Here is an 18,740-nt window from a genome sequence, read left to right as displayed (position 1 = left end):
GACATTTATTCTCTGGCTGAAATATTGAAATATAAGAACTGTTAATGCAGAGCGTTTTTCACCACTCTGTTGTTGTTTTTGCTGCTGCTGCATTATGACACATTAATGTGCACGTCAGTATAATTAAATTTAGTGGTGGAGCTGCTAAGGTGTGAATGCAGCCCAGTTGAAACAAGCCTGAACGAGGAGGTTGGCTGAGGCTTTAATCTTCTAAATCGTCAGTCTGCTAGTTACATGACTGGGAGGTACGGCAGCTCATTTAACAGCTGTGTGTGTGTGTGTGTGCGAGTGTGTGTGTGTGTGTGTCTCTGTGTGTGTGTGCTAATTTGATAAATATTAGTGCTAAATGGAATATGATACAAGTCCCTCATCCTGCATCTGTTCTACATACATGTGGTGACTTGAGTTACTGAGCTTTTATGAATTAATCTTTTCATTCATATATGTAATTGTGTAATACTGTAAAGCTTAGGATATACACAAACACAAGTGTTGCACCCTCCGGTGGCTGAAAGGGGAATAAAATTTGTATTTTACAAGACAAGTCATTTGTCTTGTGCTACACGGTATTACAGCGGGAGGGAAAGCAGTAAAATGTGATACTCGTGGATTCATTCACTCACTGTTGTATCTTCTCCCCAGATGCAAGTGCAGTGGAAAGTGTGACCACCCCCACATCGCCTCAGCCTGCCTCAGGGAACGGGGTTATCGCTCAGCCCAAGAAGATCCGAGGCGTCGGCTTCGGAGATATTTTCAGGGAAGGTTCGGTCAAGCTAAAGGTCCGACTGCCCAGCCCCGACATGGAGGAGAAGAAGGACAGAGTAAGTATGAAGCAAACTCAGAATATACAGTGTACATGATGACAAGAAATGATATGAAAGTTGAACATGGAAAAAAGCGTCATGATATGTCCTTTCTGTATATTTACATATATGATTATCACTGCAAATACATAACACTGCAAAACGTTGCATATTCCCCAGTATGGCTCTTAAAATGATCAGTTTGGAGATACTGAGCATCAAACATTTAGAAGATATTGTTCAGAAATAAATCTTTTAGAACAGCTGAATTATATTGAAAAGTAAAATAACCGAAGCACTTAAAGGTTTTTAAACTTTTCTTTTTTTAAAACAGATCACCAAAGTGGGTTTCAACATGGATATTAAAACTGCTCTTAAAACAGTTTTTGAAACATGTAGTTTTAAATTGCACATCTACTGTATTTACTATTTTTTTAGAGGATATTTATTAATTATTATTATTTATTTATTAAACAATTTGATAGCAAATGTGCTTATTTACTTACGGACTACACCAAGGTTTTCCTCGTATAAAATTTAAGAAAGTGGCCCATGCAATGTGTATTTTTAGGCGGGAAAGGAAACTTAGTGGTTAGTCCGCAGCCAGGTGCTAAGGCTATTTTTCTGTCTAAAATCTAACCTCCGAGATCAGTAGGTGTAAAATCAGCTGCACAGACGGAGGGAGGTTTTAGCAGAGAGTGAGAGAGAGTGAGAGGGTGAGATGTCGCACTAGTTCAAACAATGAAAAACACCAAAGTGATGCAACTAAAAAAACAAACTTACAGCAAATTAAAAAGATGCATTATGATTGTTACTTTACAGGAGATCTTTGTTCAGCACAACACAAGCAGTGATGCAACAGCCTGTTAATTTTCACACGACTTTTCCTTTCTCTTTCTCTCTTTGGTGTCTGGCACGAGTGTGTATGTTTGTTTCTAACGTAGTGACTCAGAGCAGCTTCTGTCCAGTGCAGCGTGACGAAGCAGCCAATCATACGTTTATTAAAACAGCCTCTTACGTTGTTTTTAATTTCTGTACAGATATAATCTAATCAAAGACGTTAATAAGTTTTACCAAAAATATCCCCCCTGACACGTATTTGCAGAAGTCTTAAGTAAACATCCCCCGCAGCCTCAATAACATCACGTTACTACATATACATGGCATGTGTCATTTCTCTCCATTCTTTATTGTTTTGGAGGAAATCTCCTGATTCAGCCTCACACAGATTTAGCATCAGAGCTCTGTTGTTTACTGCTTACACTGAAGGAACAGGCCCAGATTCTTTTGAAGTTTCTGTTTGTTGTGAATACACTTGTTTTTCCCCACCATCAGCAAATGTACCTGACAAAAAAAAAAAAAAAAAAAAAAACTCAGTGAGGAAATATTGCCCTCACCTCACACAGTTTTTTAGATTGAAGCTTGTTTCTGTCGTGGATCGTTTCGTTCAGTTTGCAAACAATGAAGTGACGATCATGCTGTGTGGGGTCATCAGCTGCTCAATCTTGCATTTTGCCGTTAACATACGAGACACACGAGAGGATGGGACCCGCTGGTTCACTGATTTAACACACTGACAAACAACAAATAACAACACAGGCTCAGTTTAGCTCTGATCTGAAACAATCCCGTTTCTTCCCCTCTTTCTCTCTCTCCTCTTCCCAACAGCCCTCACACTCTGGTTCACCACTTACACGGCTTCCTTCACTCTCCTCCACTCCTCACATGCCACCACGTCGCATGCTCTCACACTCTCCCTTTCACAGCCTCAGATGTCTTCATTTGGCCTCGACCAGCTCACATAATCCACTTACCCCAGCAGTAGAAATATCAAAGACATGCAGCATCCTTCTTTTGACATTTTCATTTTATTATTATTTTTTTTTTACTACGTTTTTGATCATTTTCTATTACACAGAAAAGTTCTGTTTTGTACTTTTAAACAAGTTAAGTTCAAAACTAACATACCCCTTTTCATTTTTAGCTTCTTAATTGCCATATAACTCTTTTTTTTCCTTTTTTTTTTGTGACTTGCTCATCATCATTTGCTGCAGAAAAGATCCAAGCCCTCTCTATGTTTCACTCTTTACTTGCTCTTTCAGTTATATTTCTTTCAATTAACAGCATTATTTATACTCATTTATACTTAATCACAGAGCCCCGATCAGATGATTCAACTCATTCAGCTCTGACGCAAGCCGTCTCATTGACAGGACTCCTCTACATGAGGCCATATATCCACCCATATCCAATGAATCATTTCCATATGTATGGTTTGCTTCATTTTAGCCAGTCCCATCATTACCATCTGCTGCAAAGCCCGCCCATCCCAACACGACAGACTTGCAGAGAGCAGACGCAGACAGCAAATCCAAAGGTAAAAGACTATAAAAGTGCTGAAAAGGATGGTTTGACATGTGGAAAGTGTATTTAACGTCATCAGGTCATGACTGTGAGAGAAAAACTGTTTTCCCTGCTTGTCCTGTTTACGTGCTTGAAGTTGTTGTGCTAGCTTTGTTAGCCTTATTTACATCTGTCATTAGTTACAGCTCCACTGCCGAGTAGAGGACTGAAAACCCTGTGTCACAGTTGTCACAGGGTTGTTTATGTGTTCGGCAGACAGGATGTACTGACTTTCAGATACACCAGTTTTAAGCTAAACCAAGATCTGGCTTGTGTATGCGCATTTGTGCTTGTGCTAGCATAGTCGAATAATAGCTTTGTATACTTACATGTAGCATGCGGATGTTTTCCCTTTGTGCATTTGCACGTAAACCCCCTGTGATCTGTGTATCCACAGTAATAGATGCCAATATTCTGCTTTCCCCAGCTAAAGAGTACTGCAAGGTCACATTTGCTTTCGAGGCCACGAACGAGGATGAGCTGAGCCTGAAGGAGGGTGATATCATCCACATCCTGAGCAAGGTAAGCTTCCAGTCCTTTGTGCATTTAAATGGTGAAACCAGAGAAGTTTTACTAGCTGAACTAACCTGATAGATTGGTTGTTGTGGGTGGTAGTGGTGTTGATGGTCGTTTGACAAGAGCCTCTGCCATTGTTGTGTTTACAAGACAAGAAGTCTTATTAGCAACTTCCTCAGTGTAACGACGAGACAGGACGGGCTGGAGTTAGCTGGTTAGCATGCTAACTTAAGAAGAAGAAAAGAAGTGATGGATATAGAAGAAAAACAAGAGTTGTGATAGCATTTATGTACATTTTTTTACCCTCACGAGTCTACACTCAATACCCCATAACGACAAAGCAAAAACAGAATTTTAGAAATTTTTGTAAATAAATAAAAAGAGGAAATATCACATTGACAGAAGTGCTCAGAGCCTTTACTCAGTACTTACTTGAAGTTTGTTCAAGTAAGTTCTGAGAGGTTTGGCAGAGATTGCAGCCTCCAGTCTTCTTTGGTATGATGCAAAACAAGATTTGCACATCTGGATTTGGGGATTTTCTCCTTCTCTACGGATCCTCTCGAGCTCTGTCAGCTTGGATGTGGACAGCCAGATAAAGCTTAGATAAAGGTCGCAGGTTATATTTTGTGTCATTTGAAAATCAACAGAACAGACTTTTTTTAATTAACAGAAAATACCTGCTCTGATCATACGAGTGACTACACTAAAACAAAACATATGTTGAAGTTTCAAAGCTGGCTCAAAGTAAATGCACACGGTGTGGCAACAGTTTTTGACAGCGTTTCCGGCGTTCGTCTTCTAGTTACCGTGTGGCCCTCGCTGTGTGTGTGTGTGTGTGACGAGGTGATGGCTGTTTGTGCAGACTGAGAGAGAGGAACCTTTTCCCTACAGAGTCAGACGTGTTCCAAGAAGACGGCAGTAACCTGTCACTCACTAATCACCTCGCATGTCTTCATTTCCTTCTTTCACACTTGTTGAGGCATTTACAAACAAGAGTGTGATTGCTGAGTAGCAGGAGAGGGCTTCGTTTTACTCTTGGTCATTTTAGTTTTGTTATCTGACTTGAATGTGCTAAGTCAGTAGCTTTGATCTTTCTGTCACACCTCCAGGTTTTTGAAGGGCCCCTTTAGCTGTCTCAGTTGACTGATTTAATCCGGAGAACTGGCCGTGAGTCCCTGTTGTAGAGTCTTACAGCAATCCATTACAAGGCAACCAGCTAACTCAAACATCCAGAGACTGGCTCAGCTCTTTAAGAATGACTCTTAAGTATCCTTACTCTGATATTTGATGGCAGGAGAATTGTGACACATAACCTTGATTCATTCAGTTTCACTGCCCAGAGGTTTTCTGGAAACCTACCACCATCTAGTGGTGACTGTACAGAAGTGCATGTAAAATGACCAGTAGCGCTAAAGTTTTTGTTTTTACAGTGGAGCTCTTTTTGGCTTTGACATTAAAAGGTCCTTCATGGAGGTTTTTTTTTTTCTGAATCAGCTTCTTACTGCAAAATAAAGCGACAACAAGCAGATAAAAGAGAGATAATAAGATTATCAGACAGACAGAGATAAAGTAAAGGTCACAAATTGGTGCTGTCACCATTCACTCTTTTCTTTTTCTTCTATCGGTTCTCTCACAGGACACAGGAGAGCCTGGCTGGTGGCGAGGGGAGGTCGGTGGCGCAGAAGGCGTCTTTCCTGACAACTTTGTGGTCATGGTTCCTGAGGCAGAGAAAGAGGTGAGATCACAGAAGGAATAAAATGAACATATTGGCATTTATTTTGAAAACTGATTCATTGCTTTTTTTTCTCAAGCAAAAGATACCAAACATTACAGCAGTAGAACTGCGGGTCCAACCTCCAGGACTTGTTGGTTTTCTTTGTTTTATGACTGTCTTTGGGTTTTGAACTGTTGGTCAACAATTCAAAACAATTTAATGATCACCATCGCGTCTTGCTGTCCTTAAATGAACAGTAAACGTCTTTGTGTCTTCGATGCATGGGCTCTAAACTGAAAGTCCCGCAAACAAGGTGGAAAATGTATAAATATGTTTATTCCCACATAATTACTTGTTTTTAAATATGAATCAATTGCAGTTTAATGTAGAAGTCTTAAAGATGTTGTTTGGTGTATTTGATTTGCAGTAAGAGATAAAAACCAGTCACACACATACATACACACGTATAAAAGATTAATATTTTCATACATTTTTGTTATTCTTTTAGTGATGAAGATCTTGTTTTTTTTTCACTTTTATCAGTTAAAAAGCTCCAACACTCTGTATTGTGATTAAATGTCTGGCAAATTTAAAGTGGAGGTGAACTGGAACATCTTAACGGAGATAAATATTACTTAACTAAAAAGAGGAACTAAAACAAATAATATATTTTACAGTAGGAGATGAGAGATCGATCCAAAAGAAATGCTCGTTTTATCTCAGCTCTGATATCTACGATGCGAGAAATCCTGCTTGATTTCTCATGAAGGCTTTTTCCACATTGGTACTACGGCCTCTTGATAATCAGCCAGATGCCTTTCAGGTTAAAGGAGCTTATCGCTAAGAAGTGTCTCCCAGGCATCTAGAACGATCATTGAAGACGGCCTCCAGGTCGCATTTAAAAGTGTTCGAGCTGACTGTGTCAATTCTGTTTGAAGGCCGAGTCTAACTGATTTCTCATCCCCACTCTCTTTCATGCTCCTGTGAGGGACATTAAAGCCCTCCGAGGTGTCCTTAAAGGAAGTGATTTGGAGGTATTTTACAGATTACGTGCTTGATTATATTCCCTGTGTTCATCTTTCAGACTCCAACGTCGAGAGGGTCAGTGAAATCATCACCTAAGCAGGAGTCGGAGGAGGTAAGCGAGCAGTGCCCTTGATGAAAGAAGATGTTAATTCTCCTGCTGTCGTGTAACACATTTTGATCACACACTTTGACAGACAGTGGATAAATACCTGAGGGAGTCCCGTCCACTGCCATAGCAACAGATCAGACTCACTGGCTTTAGTTTGAGAACTAGTTTAGACAAAAATTTTAGTCATTGGATTTTTGTCCGAGGAAATCTAAAGACATAGAGGATGATTTATATTGTCGACTGTCGACATTAATCCTGCAGTAGTCATCATTTCCTCCGATGGCAACACGAAAAGATAGCCGACTGAAAGTAACTGAAACGTTACATCCACGTCCACAGCACTTTAAGTTACAGTAAAGCTCCGGTAACTTACCTTTTCATGGACGTTCACATGCTTTCTGCACGTTTTTATAGTTTTTCCAGCTCTTTTGTTGCTGTTTAACTCTCAGTGGATTGCACAAGAAATCTAGTCCATAAATCTGTTTCTTCAAAAACGCGGTGACATCACATCGAGTTACTGACTGAAACAGAACGTCACAGAAGTTAAAATGCTTCATATTAAAGGTCAAGCAACTACATGAACAACAACGGTTTTGTAAATCCGGAGCTGCGGTGTGTGACTCTGCAGATGAATGCAGGTTGTTGAGTAAGACTTTGAATTAAAACCACAATTAGTTCATTTTTCCACTTTTTAATTATTGATGAAATATGTGAGACATTGTGTCTCAGGTTTCGTTATCAAAAGCTGTGGTCTCATTTTGGTCGTGAACAAAGATCATCAATGAATATTTTTCATCATAGTTTTTCTTGACAAAGTTAACACTGATGAAAATCCACCCTGGATTTTTTCCCCAAACTTTTCACTTTACAGTTTCAAACTTTTAGTCTTCAGGAACAACCAACGCCGACTCAGGTGACAACACCTGAAGCAGTTTATCAGATCTCACACGGCTCCTTCTGGAAGATAGAAATGTGTTTTCTTTTTTTACGGTGAGCTGGAGAGTCTGAACTGTGTTGTGCAGGAGAAATAACTCTGAATGCACGGATTAAACCCAGCCAGGCAGAGTGGAGACCTTGCCTGGTTACTCAGGTCTGAAGAAGGAAGAGTCCTGGTTCCAAACTTCTTCGATTTCAAAACTACAGCGAACACTCGGAGCTTTAGAAATTGTTCTGGTCTGAGTTTTACGTCGTTGATGTTCAATACATTTGCAAGAAATTCAAAAAATAAGTTTTCACTTTGTCTTTACGGGTTATGTAGTTTGATGGACAGAATGTTTATCCATATACAGTTGAATCTGCAACACAATAAAGTGTGCAAAAATCTGAAGCCGATGAAACCCATTTGAGAGGCAGATTGATAAACACTGGTCAAATGTTCGGAAACAGAAAAGAGACTCAAACAAACCTTGGCCTTCCCTCCGTCTGTCCTTTCTTACTTCATAACATCCAATGCAGAGATGAGATCAGTTTCCATATTCTTGCATGAGATGATTTTCCATGTTTGGTTGTTCAGACTCTGTAGGCTGCACACACAGTTGAATACGGTGACATGAAACCTCAAGGATACCGTGAGGTTAACTTCATTCATTAGTTGTGAGACCTTCAATTTAATCTTATTTAATGCTTATCAGAATTCATTTATTCAAGCTGTCACACTTCACACTGATCTCATTCAGTGAGAACGCTCTGTACACAAGACATCCTCCTGATAAAAAAGAAATAATCAAAATTGTTTGTTTATAAAGGTGTGAAATATAACCCTCTGGCAGGATGATATTTAATTGGGGAAAAAAAAGTGTATTCCTGTGAATGTGACTGTGTGACAGGCAACACCCACAGGGGTTATACAACAGGATTGGATTGTAAATGACTTGCTAACTTAATGGCTGTCAGCAGTCAGTGCACCATCACTGATTATTCAGCTGACTTAATTTAATGGATGGATATTGATGAAGATGATAATGTACATTCATTAAATAGAAAAAAAAAAAGCAGGCAGTCGCACAATCTACTCGAATGTTATAGGAAGAAAAAGTGTTTAAACTGTAGTGTTTAATGCAACACCCTTACAATAGATATTAGCTTTGTGAAGCATTACATGTTCAGTTTTGGTTGAAACTGTGTGGGGAGGATGTTCGCAGCTCTCCTGCTGTTACAGCTACAAAGAGAAGCTGAGACTCTGAGTGTGAAGATACTGCAAACGTCTGTTTTTGCTCCGTCATTGTGGGTTACTGAGTGTAGATTGATGAGAGAAACATGAATTTGAAGGATTGCAACATACCAAAATGTGAAAAAGTGATGGAGCCCGAACACATTATGAATGCACCGAGCATGTCGTGCCTGTAGCTGTTACCCTGGAAACCAAGTTTTGATAAGGAGATGAGCCGAGGACTGGGAACTGACAGTCCTGTGAGAGATCAGTCATGAGAAAAAGATGTTTCAACTTGGATACGATTTTTTCTCCGGGTACTCCGGCTTCCTCCCACAGTCCAAAGACATGCAAATGGGGACTCGGCTAATTGGATACTCTAAATTGACCGTGGCTGTGAGTGTGAATGGTTGTCTGTCTCTGTGTGTTTGCCCTGCGATGGACTGGCGACCTGTCCAGGGTGTACCCCGCCTCTCGCCCGAAAGGATGCTGGGATAGGCTCCAGCCCCCCCGCGACCCTACTAGAGGATAAGCGGTAGAAAATGAATGAATGAATAACTACTGCCTGTGGATGTAATTCAACACCTCAGCGCCCTGAATGTTTTGGGCCAAGAAGGTGTTCGGCTGTACGTGACCTACAGAGATGAACAGAGATGTTATTCTGTCATTGGTCTCACAAACACAAATGTGTTAGACCACAAAGCAAAAGCAGCTCATTGACTGGAAGAAACTGAACTTTCTCCAAGTTAGAATCTGTGCTTAAAGTGCAGACTGTCAGTTTCTGTTTCCATGCAGAGTTACAGCTGAAATCACTTTACAATTGAATTAAAAAAAAAAAAAGAAAACATAAATTGTTATTATTGAATTGGCACAAATGAGATTCAACTGACAACCATTTTGTCAAATTGAAAAGCAGTGGAAGTGTCTTTTTCTAGTATGATGTAGAGTATTTATGATCAATAATGATGTTACATTAGCAAAGTTCTGGTTGGTGTTCATTGGATTATTAAACTGAAGCGTAATCGAGTGTGATTTTAAAATGATACAAAGAGCTAAAAGATGTACACACATGATTTGGACAACATGATTGGCTCTTTATATTATTAATTAATTGTAGCGTAGCTCTATATATATCTAAAATTCCTTACTTTGTTTACTTCCCTTGCCATAAAAGGTTTGCATTCTCGTCTTTAATCTTGGATGTTATTAGATTTTCTCGTTGAGACCAAACCTAATTTGTTGTCCGTGTTCTCTTTCCCATCAGCTTGAGGTTTCTGTAATTGAGATAATAGATGCCAGTGTACATTAATGAGTCATCATCTACTTTGATGTAACTCTGACCTATCTTTCTTCTCTCTTTCTCCTCTTCTCAGAAACCAAAGAAGCCACCTCCACCGTCAAAAAGCATAGGTAAGGAACACCTTACACCCTCACCTCATTAAACGCTATCAGCGCAGGAGTAAGTGTGAGGAAGGAGGGGCATCGGATCTTGCAGACAAACACTCTCTGACAAAAGCACACTTCATTTTGAATGCTTCTGCTTTATATTCATTTTCCTCATTTACACTCACTGTCCAACTGATTTCAGGGATTAGTAAATTATCTATGAACAGAAGTTTTCTTAACAACACAGTTTGCAAATGTCACCATCATGATGGGCTAATACCACAGGTTGTGTGAACCATCATAGGATACAGATGCAGAGACTGACAGCAGAACAAAGTAAGACTAATGTATGTAATTAAAGATAAGACTTAAGACTGAGATCTGAGTAGTAGAATGCATTTCTGTTACACAGAGAAAGTCCCATAAAACACATATTTTCTCATTCACATGCTTGGTTGCATGTCTCTGGCTCAGTGTAGTAATGTCAATTTAAAATGGGTTGGACAAGCTCATTGTGTAAGGTGGAGTGATGATCCCTCCAGATCCTCAACGGCCTTTTAACATGATTGGGAATTAAGAAAAAAAAAAAAAATCTGTTAAAGGAAACGTGAATGTCGGATGTTTGCTCCATGCAAAGAGTGTGACATTTTCCTTTTTAAATATCACAGCCAAGTCACGCTAATTAGGGGTTTCTGCACGTTTCACCAAGTTACATTTAAACATTCTTAAGACCTTTTTAACAACCAGACAGAATTTAGTTTAATGGATTTTTCACAATCATACAGCAGAGATTAAATGCTCTAGATTTATTATTATTAATTATCTCCTTTGAGTTGTGATTCAACCTGATACTGGTGAGGAATTTCCAAGGAAACTCCTCTAACCAAACGTACGAGTCAAAGGCGTCATCGTCTTCACATTTAGTGGAGGTTCAGCGTTTGGGTAAAAGTCGTAGTGCTTGGTATCAGCACCAAGATCTACAGTTTGCAGAATGCACTCTTCTTCTCCTGTCTGCACAGGAAGTAACACAGAATTTGCACCCGTTGTGGTGTGTGTGTGTGTGTCTGTGTGTGTGTGTCTGTGTTTGTGTGTGTCTGTGTGTCTGCCTGCATCTGCTTCTGAGACATACATCAGTGAATATGTGCACAACTTCCTGCCTGTGTTGAGATTCTTAAACATACTGTACGTCTCAAACCAACAACACTACAAATGAATACACACAAATATACACGAACAGTGATGAACATGAAAGTGGATCAATATGTTTGTAAGTGTCTGTCTCTCAGTATCTGGAAGAGGGCACTGTGTGTGTGTGTGTGTGTGTGTGTGTGGGTGTGTGTGTGTGTGTGTGTGTGTCAGAGGTGAGTTTTTTTTTTTTTTTTATGTAATTGTTCTTGTGAAAGTGTGTGTTCCCTCTTGTCGTCTGTTGAGTCTTGAGTCAGTCGAGTGAGACAGACAGAGGTGACTGTTCTCTGGACCATGTTTCGTTTCTCAGGTCCCAAACCGGAGGTTCCCAGTGCCGACAGGAAACCCCATCCCATCAGGACAGAGGACAGAGGTACAGTCGGACTCTCCTCTCCTTAACTTTCATTTAGCCGATTTCCCTATTCATCCTCCCAGTCTCCTCTCATCCTCTCGTTTCCTTACTGTAACAGGTTTTCCTCCATTTCACACATTAAGCAGACGTGGAACGTTTCTTCTGTGGAAGCTCACGCTGCCGTGCCTCCAGGTTGTTTGTTTTTTTTTTTCTGGAGTGAGGAGCAAAGCTGACAGTCAGATTAAGATAGTATAGTCTCTTACTCAAGAAGCTGTTGCAGTTGCACTCTTCCTCTTTACTGCCATTGGCTCATGCGTGACTCTTCTGAGAATGACATTACTGTGCGTTGTGGGCTGTTTGCAGAAATATTAGTTTAAAGAGCAGAAACCACACATTGAAATGTTTGAACGTGGAGCATGAAAACTCCTCGAGAGCTGAAACTTTGTTTGGATTAAATACATTACATTTTGACAGTCATGCATTTTTCTCGCAGATTGCTCAGTATCCCTGGTGTTAAAATAAACTCAGCCTGCAGTCCAAAGTGTAGGATAAGCTGGAAAGCTATCAGGGAAAGAAAAAGAAAACTGTCTCTGAGCAAGGAAAGAAATCAGAAATCCTTCCCTCCCTTTCCCTGTGAAGCCCTTAAACTGTAAATACAAGTGGAAAGTTTGTTTCCTGTTTGGGATCCAGTTAAAGACAAGTTGAGAAAAGACTGACAGTCCTTTTCTGATGCTGATGAGTGACCATACCGAGCAGAACAATTCTGAGAGGTTTCTTTCCACCAAAACTGTCATAGTGGTTCCCTATCAGTGTTTCTTGTTTTTTGGTTTATTTTGCTCCATCTAACTTCTGCTTCCGCTCTGGTTATTGTGCTTATAGTTTTAAGAATTCGTTCTTACTCATGCGTGACTCTCCTCAACAAGAGACCTTCAGAGTTCTCAATCTTTCTTCACTTTCTCAAACCAGGCCTTTTTTTTTTTTTTTTTTAGCATGTTCTGCTAATCATTTTCAGATATTTTACTGATAACTTTAGATTATTTACTCAATTAAATTATATTTTGGGGACATTTTACTCATAATTTTTGTATACTTTTGTAATTTGACTATTTTTGTATATTTCTTAATTGCTCTAAAGCTACGAGAAAAGGGAATCGGGGAGGAAAATGAATCATTAACAGTTAGTAGTGACTAGTGGCTGCTCTGTGATTGCAGGAAACATTCATACCTGAGTTCAGTCTGTTTTTCTTGTAACCACATCACATGTTGAAGCTTTGTCAAGTCGTTCATGGTTATAAAACGATGTGGTGTCAGTGCCGTTTCTATGTTACTGAGCCACACACAGGAAATGAGCTGTGTGTGCGTGTGTGTGTGTGTGTGTGTGCGTGCTTGCATGTGCAAGAACTTGCCTAAACTGCTGAGTCAGTGTTGCATCTTTTGCACCTCACAGTAATGAATTGTCTGTTTAGAGTTCAGTTTGGCGATAAAGAGCTTTGTTAATCAAAATGAAAACTGATCAATAATAGAATATTAATAGTTAAAATTATGAAATGTTGATGGGTAAAATAAATGTCTCACCTGCTCTGTCACAACGTGTGAACATTTAGTGTTCCTGGAGAAAAGATAATTACATGATGAATATGAAAACAATACAGAAAATAACTTAGAAAGAAGATGTGTATAATAATATAATAATAACAAAGACGAAACAAAGCAAGTAAACCGAGGATGTTTTCTCTGTTTTCTCCTCACAGTTCCGTTATTTTGTCATTTTACCGACTAAATGTATGAGACCAGTTTCCCACTAATGAACGGTGAAGTGGTGTCAGACCTTTGACCCCTCTGTATGTCATAGTATCATATAATGTCTAAAGATTAATGCCTTTAATCTTCAGACATTATTTGAATTTTCTAGGTGCATCCATCATTCAGAGCAGTTGATTATCCACTTACGTGTGTTTCAGCCCAGCAGCTATTAAAGCTCAGTGTCAGTGCAGCGTGTGAATCTTTATTTATTAATTTCACTATTCTTTAATGTCATGTTAAACTTGCAGCGCAGGCGATTGTCACTTAGAGTCATTTGAGAGGAGTTTATCTCCACATATTAAACGAGTTCATGCTAATTCACATGCAAAACACACACGCGGCATCAAGAGCATAAACATCATACAAGTATCTGATTTGACTGAGAGCGACATTAAAGTTAATTTAGACTTTAAACTTTAACTTTCTCATTGAAAACAAGTGAGAGTTCATCAGGTTGATAAAGTATCAGTCGATCTAAACATGCTTGTCTTGTTACTGTACGATATCTTTTCATTTCTGACACATGATAGGAGTTTTTTAGTTTTTGTTTTAGTATAAATATAAAAATAGCAGGCAGATTCCAAGCCAACTACAAACAATGACAGCGCTGAAATATGACATTTACAGTGAGGGGGCAGCGGGATCAGCATCACCTCCTCCAGGTCACCTAGCGATGGAACAGTCATTTCTGCAGCTCTGTCACTTTTGCACACTTGTGTACGTGTTATCCTCTCATACACGAAATAAACCAGAAACCCTCCCCCTCACCGCAGGGTTCGATGTTGGCACCCTCAGATTGGTCTTTCACATCTCTGCTTTAACCTTTTCTGACACACTCAAGCGTTAGTCACAAAGTGCAAATGCATGTGGCTCGCTCTTCTGCGCCTTCATTTTTTTTATTTTTTATTTTTTTGCATGCAAGGCTTCACTTCAGTAATTGCTGTTATTATCGCCAGCTCGTTGGCTCCACCGCGTTCGACGTCTCTGTCCTCTTTCTTCCTTGGTTTGTTTCTGTTGCTTTTTCATCCCCTCTGCCTCTGCATTGTCGTTTGTTACATCGGCCTCCGCTTCCTCTTTTCTCTCCTCCACTCGTTTCCTAGCAGGTCCTCGGGGACGTGAGGTCTCGCAGTCCCACGAGTCTTACTTAAGTTCAGTGAGAAGGGACCAGCAGATAAACAGGGGTGAAGACTTCACACTTCAGCTGTGTTGTGGAAAAACAGCCAATTACTGCACCAGCTGAAAATTACATTATAAAAATATTTCGTAACACTTGCTGAGTAAACTATATCTGACATCTTTTAAATATGTGAAAAACACTTATAGCCAGTTAAAGAAAAGTAACCCTATAAAATAATCTAATTTTTAAATTGAGTTAATTAAGCAGCTTGTTCGCTTTTCTTCTTCTAACCTCAAAGAGAGCCACTAATTGACAATTACTAAAATGCCATAATCAGCCATCTTCCCTTATAATGGTCTAAAACCTTTTCCTCTGACGCACTCGTTGGTCTCCTAATCGCTCCGCACAGATCTGATGTTTTCCTCTGACTGTTTCTCACCTCCTCAGTCGACCAGAAGCTTCACTGGACATTTAAATCACATGCTCGCGATTCATATGTGAAGCAAAGCTGAACGTGTACGCAGTGTTCAGACTGTGGGCAAACCGGTTGATGGACGGTTTGAGAGGTTCATTGTTGTCATTTTTGTGCAGCCCCAAATGTTTTTGAACAGTCAGCTGGTGTATTTCTCTTGTGCCGCTGCAGCGCTTCATGATTTGAGGATATTGTGAAAGTTTCTAATGGTTCATCATCGCCCCCATATTCGTTGTTTCCATTCAGAACAAAATGTCATTGTCGGGTAAACGAGGTAACAGGGCTGATTATTGACTAAGAGTTCAGCTGTGGTCCTTTCAGCTCAGCACAAAAACAAAACAAAGACTTTTTGTGACTCAGACTTAAAATGATTTACTTCAGTCACCTTCAGCGGGAAGGTGAAATTTAGTCTCGTCAGTTTAACTGTTATATTTCTTGTTGAGGATATAGTCTCTCTCTCTCTCTGTTGCTTCTTCCTCCTCTCTCTGCCACGTCTCCTCTCTCACGTCATTCACTGTTTTCCCATCATTTTGACCACCTTCTCCTTTCCAACCCTCCTCTCAACTCTTCTCCCTCTGTTTCAGTTGACAAACCCACGCCAGATCACAAACCATCCAAGCCTGCAGCGCCAGTGGTCCCACCCAAGAAGCCGATCCCCCCTCCAGGGAAAGGCAGACAGGGAAGCATACCACCAAAGAGGCCCGACAAGCCTCTCGCTCCCTCGCCAAACCTCAAGTAAGTCCCCGAGTAAGACTCTGTGTCTCTCAGTCTATCACCTCTCCATCCATGCAGCGTGTTTGTTCGTCTATTAGAGCACTACTGATGTTTTAAACAACACCTGTCCAGTGCTTTTCTGTCCAAACGGTGTTCTATAACAAAGACAGGAAATAGTATCCTATAAAGAGAGTTCACTCATTTCATGTGGTTTCTTGTGGATTTGGTAAATGTTTTGATCTTTTATCTTTTCTTTTAACTGCAGGCACAATGGAGAGGTGCCTTCCACACGACCAAAGTCCGACTTTGAGCCATTATTGCCCAACAAACCCAAAACACTGTCTGGAGACTGGGGGGAGAAGACCTCTGATATGGGTACGTACAGCGCAAACGATTTCAAACTACAGTCAAAACCCTGAATAATGGAGGAGTTTCTTTTTGCTCGACATCTTGATTGTCATCATTTTTAGCAAGAATGAGCTGCATTCAGGTATAGAATTAGTTTTCTTCTCACTTTGACCGCTGGAACAGCTTTTCAGTTTCTTGTCTTTTGGCCACAAGCTGCAGACGAACGAGTTCCCCAAATTATGTTTCCAGTAACAGCGAACAATCTCTGTGAGTGACGGCTCGCAGACAGTGAAAAGAACGAGTCTTATCTTCTTCGATTCAAGTCTGGATCAATTCACGAATGTCAAAAATCAAATTTTGGTATTAAATCTCAACAAAACCTTCAGCCAACTCTGATCGGCATAAGAAAGTAACTCTGTCCACAGGCTGTTTCATTTTAAAGGACATACATCTGGACATAGTTGTGGACAACAGTGGCTTTTACCAGTACTAACATTTCTATCAAAGAATGTTAATAACAGCACAAGTTTTTTCTTGTCGTCCCTCACTTCAGAAAACACATACCAACGTCTGTCTTCATTTAACCACTGATTCTGGTCAGTAACATTTCTCTGTATTTTCCTCCTTGGTCAGACAGTGACCTTCATCTGGACCAATCAGCTTAATTGCCAGTTATTGACTGATATTGATTTCAGTAGTAATCGAGAATCCGGTTTTCAATGGAGAATTGATTAGTCTCTCGGCATGTTTGAGAGACAAGGATCTGCTTGTATTTTCATTGATGTATTCATTTAAGAGAGTTTATTACTTACAAGTTGCCATTAGAGAAAATCTATTAAAAATCTTTTATAATTTATCTATAATTAAAACACAAATAGTGAAACTAAAAGGAAGGTTTTGCACATTTAATGCCTAAAGAAGAAATTAAAAAATGTATTTCTGCCGTTTTATAGTTAGTTTCAGACAAACGTGATACTTTAAAAGTATAATGAGTCCATCAAACCCTGAGGCTGAATTAGCTGCAGTTTAGAGTAGAAGAATACCTTAATAATAAATGGTAACACTGAGTGAAATATTCCTCATTACCTTTTCCCTCACATCAACCTTTAAAAAACTGTCAATTAACAGTGTTCAGCTTTCAGTTTTTACTTAATACTTATAATACTTTAACTTTCAGTTGAGTTTGGAAAAAGTTGATCTGTGCATCAATATGCAAATGTGCCTTCAATAAAAACTTTGAAAGCCCAGAGGAAGATATGCAGCTTTAATTGACATCACCTCCCATAACGAAAGTAGCGCAGTGTACGTCTGAGAGAAATCAAAAAAGACAGGAGGTGATAAAGAAACTGTGGAAAGGGGCATGAACTGACATCATTGAAAAGATTAATAGTTTGGAGGTTGATGTTTTGAGAGAAGGAGAGGAGAGTTTCATGATAAATGGAGGCACGGGTTGGAGCAGAGAGGGAGGCAGAAAGGTCACAGAGAAAAGACATCTGATATGGGTTTAATAGATCCAACCTTAGGGAGTTTTGTGTTCATGGCAGATGCCTTGTAAAGGTGGTAAAGAGCTGCTAAAGCTCCTCATCGCTCACCACAAGCCAGTCTCACACACACCTTATTGTGGAACATGAAAATTCAATCTTTCCTCCAGTCACAGGCGCTGCCATCCAACCGTCGCAGGTTACCAGTGGGTAGGTGCAAAGTGCTGTCACACAGCAGCCGAGAAAGTCTTTCAGCGTTACATAATGATAGTGGGAATGACTCATTCTTTCCTTTTTATTCTTCATTCCTCATACCGACACCCTCGTAAACAAGCTGTGTGTTTACTTCAAGGTACCACACATAAGCGGTTAACTGCATAGCCTGAATGTGAAACAGTGGCTTTTATTTCCCCTTCACCGCAGAAGGAACCAGGAGTGTATTCCTCATTGTCTATTTATTGCAGTACACACTCTCCAGTTTTCATTCACTAATGGATTACAGTTGCTCCTACGTCGCTCTTTTTGGCTGGACCACAGCCCAAATGTCCATGACTGACTGAGTGATCATAGTTCCGCCATTGTTCAGCCGAATGCTACGTGACTGAGCTGGAGTTTCCCCATTGGCCGTCGTTCTTTCAAAATGAATCGAGAACAGTTTACAGCGCATTTGTTGCTAGATTTAGACTTTTTTTTCAGCAACAAATCTAGTGAGTTTTTGGACAAAGGTTAGCTACTTTCCATGGGAGAGAGTTGCCAGCAGGGTTTAGACTAGACCAGAACGATCCAGAACGGCATTTTGACACCTTGGATTAATAAGTGAACAAATCTGAGTGTCTAAACGGAGAGTGAGCCACATGCTAGGTCTAGTCTTGTTTTTGATTGCTGTTAAACTACCACTGACGCTGCAGCAAGTAAAATAAAATCCCTCTTCTTTAGAGCTCTACTGTACCATAAAGGAAACTAGCAACACATTCATGTCATTGACAATATGAGTTCAAGGTTTATACTTATTAAAAGCCAAACCAAGTATGAGAGTTAAAAACATGAATATCACCACTTCTAAGGGACCATGATCAGATCAGAAAATGGCGTCATATGAGGGAGCTAAGAGGCACTACAGAAACAAATAGGAATCTCGTGTTCAGTACACACAGCCTAATAA

At 39.9% G+C, this 18,740-nt stretch overlaps 1 protein-coding gene across 3 annotated transcripts in view; it reads left to right on the top strand.

Annotated features, from left to right (window-relative positions):
- The window catches only part of cd2ap (CD2 associated protein), a 49,495-nt gene that overhangs the window by 20,597 nt on the left and 10,158 nt on the right, over positions 1–18,740 (top strand). For all 3 annotated transcript variants that reach the window (XM_022737784.1, XM_022737783.1, XM_022737785.1), the window contains exons 6-14: positions 643–821; positions 3,093–3,180; positions 3,634–3,728; positions 5,359–5,457; positions 6,521–6,574; positions 10,094–10,130; positions 11,602–11,664; positions 15,620–15,770; positions 16,015–16,124. In XM_022737784.1, coding sequence (XP_022593505.1) covers positions 643–821; positions 3,093–3,180; positions 3,634–3,728; positions 5,359–5,457; positions 6,521–6,574; positions 10,094–10,130; positions 11,602–11,664; positions 15,620–15,770; positions 16,015–16,124 — 876 coding nt within the window. The remainder of the gene's footprint in view (positions 1–642; positions 822–3,092; positions 3,181–3,633; positions 3,729–5,358; positions 5,458–6,520; positions 6,575–10,093; positions 10,131–11,601; positions 11,665–15,619; positions 15,771–16,014; positions 16,125–18,740) is intronic.

Source organism: Seriola dumerili, unplaced genomic scaffold, assembly GCF_002260705.1.
Source record: "Seriola dumerili isolate Sdu_G_001 unplaced genomic scaffold, Sdu_1.0 BDQW01000025.1, whole genome shotgun sequence".
NCBI lineage: Eukaryota > Metazoa > Chordata > Actinopteri > Carangiformes > Carangidae > Seriola > Seriola dumerili.
The sequence above is the reverse complement of the archived record's forward strand: the minus strand, read 5'-3'. Positions and strand labels throughout refer to the sequence as shown.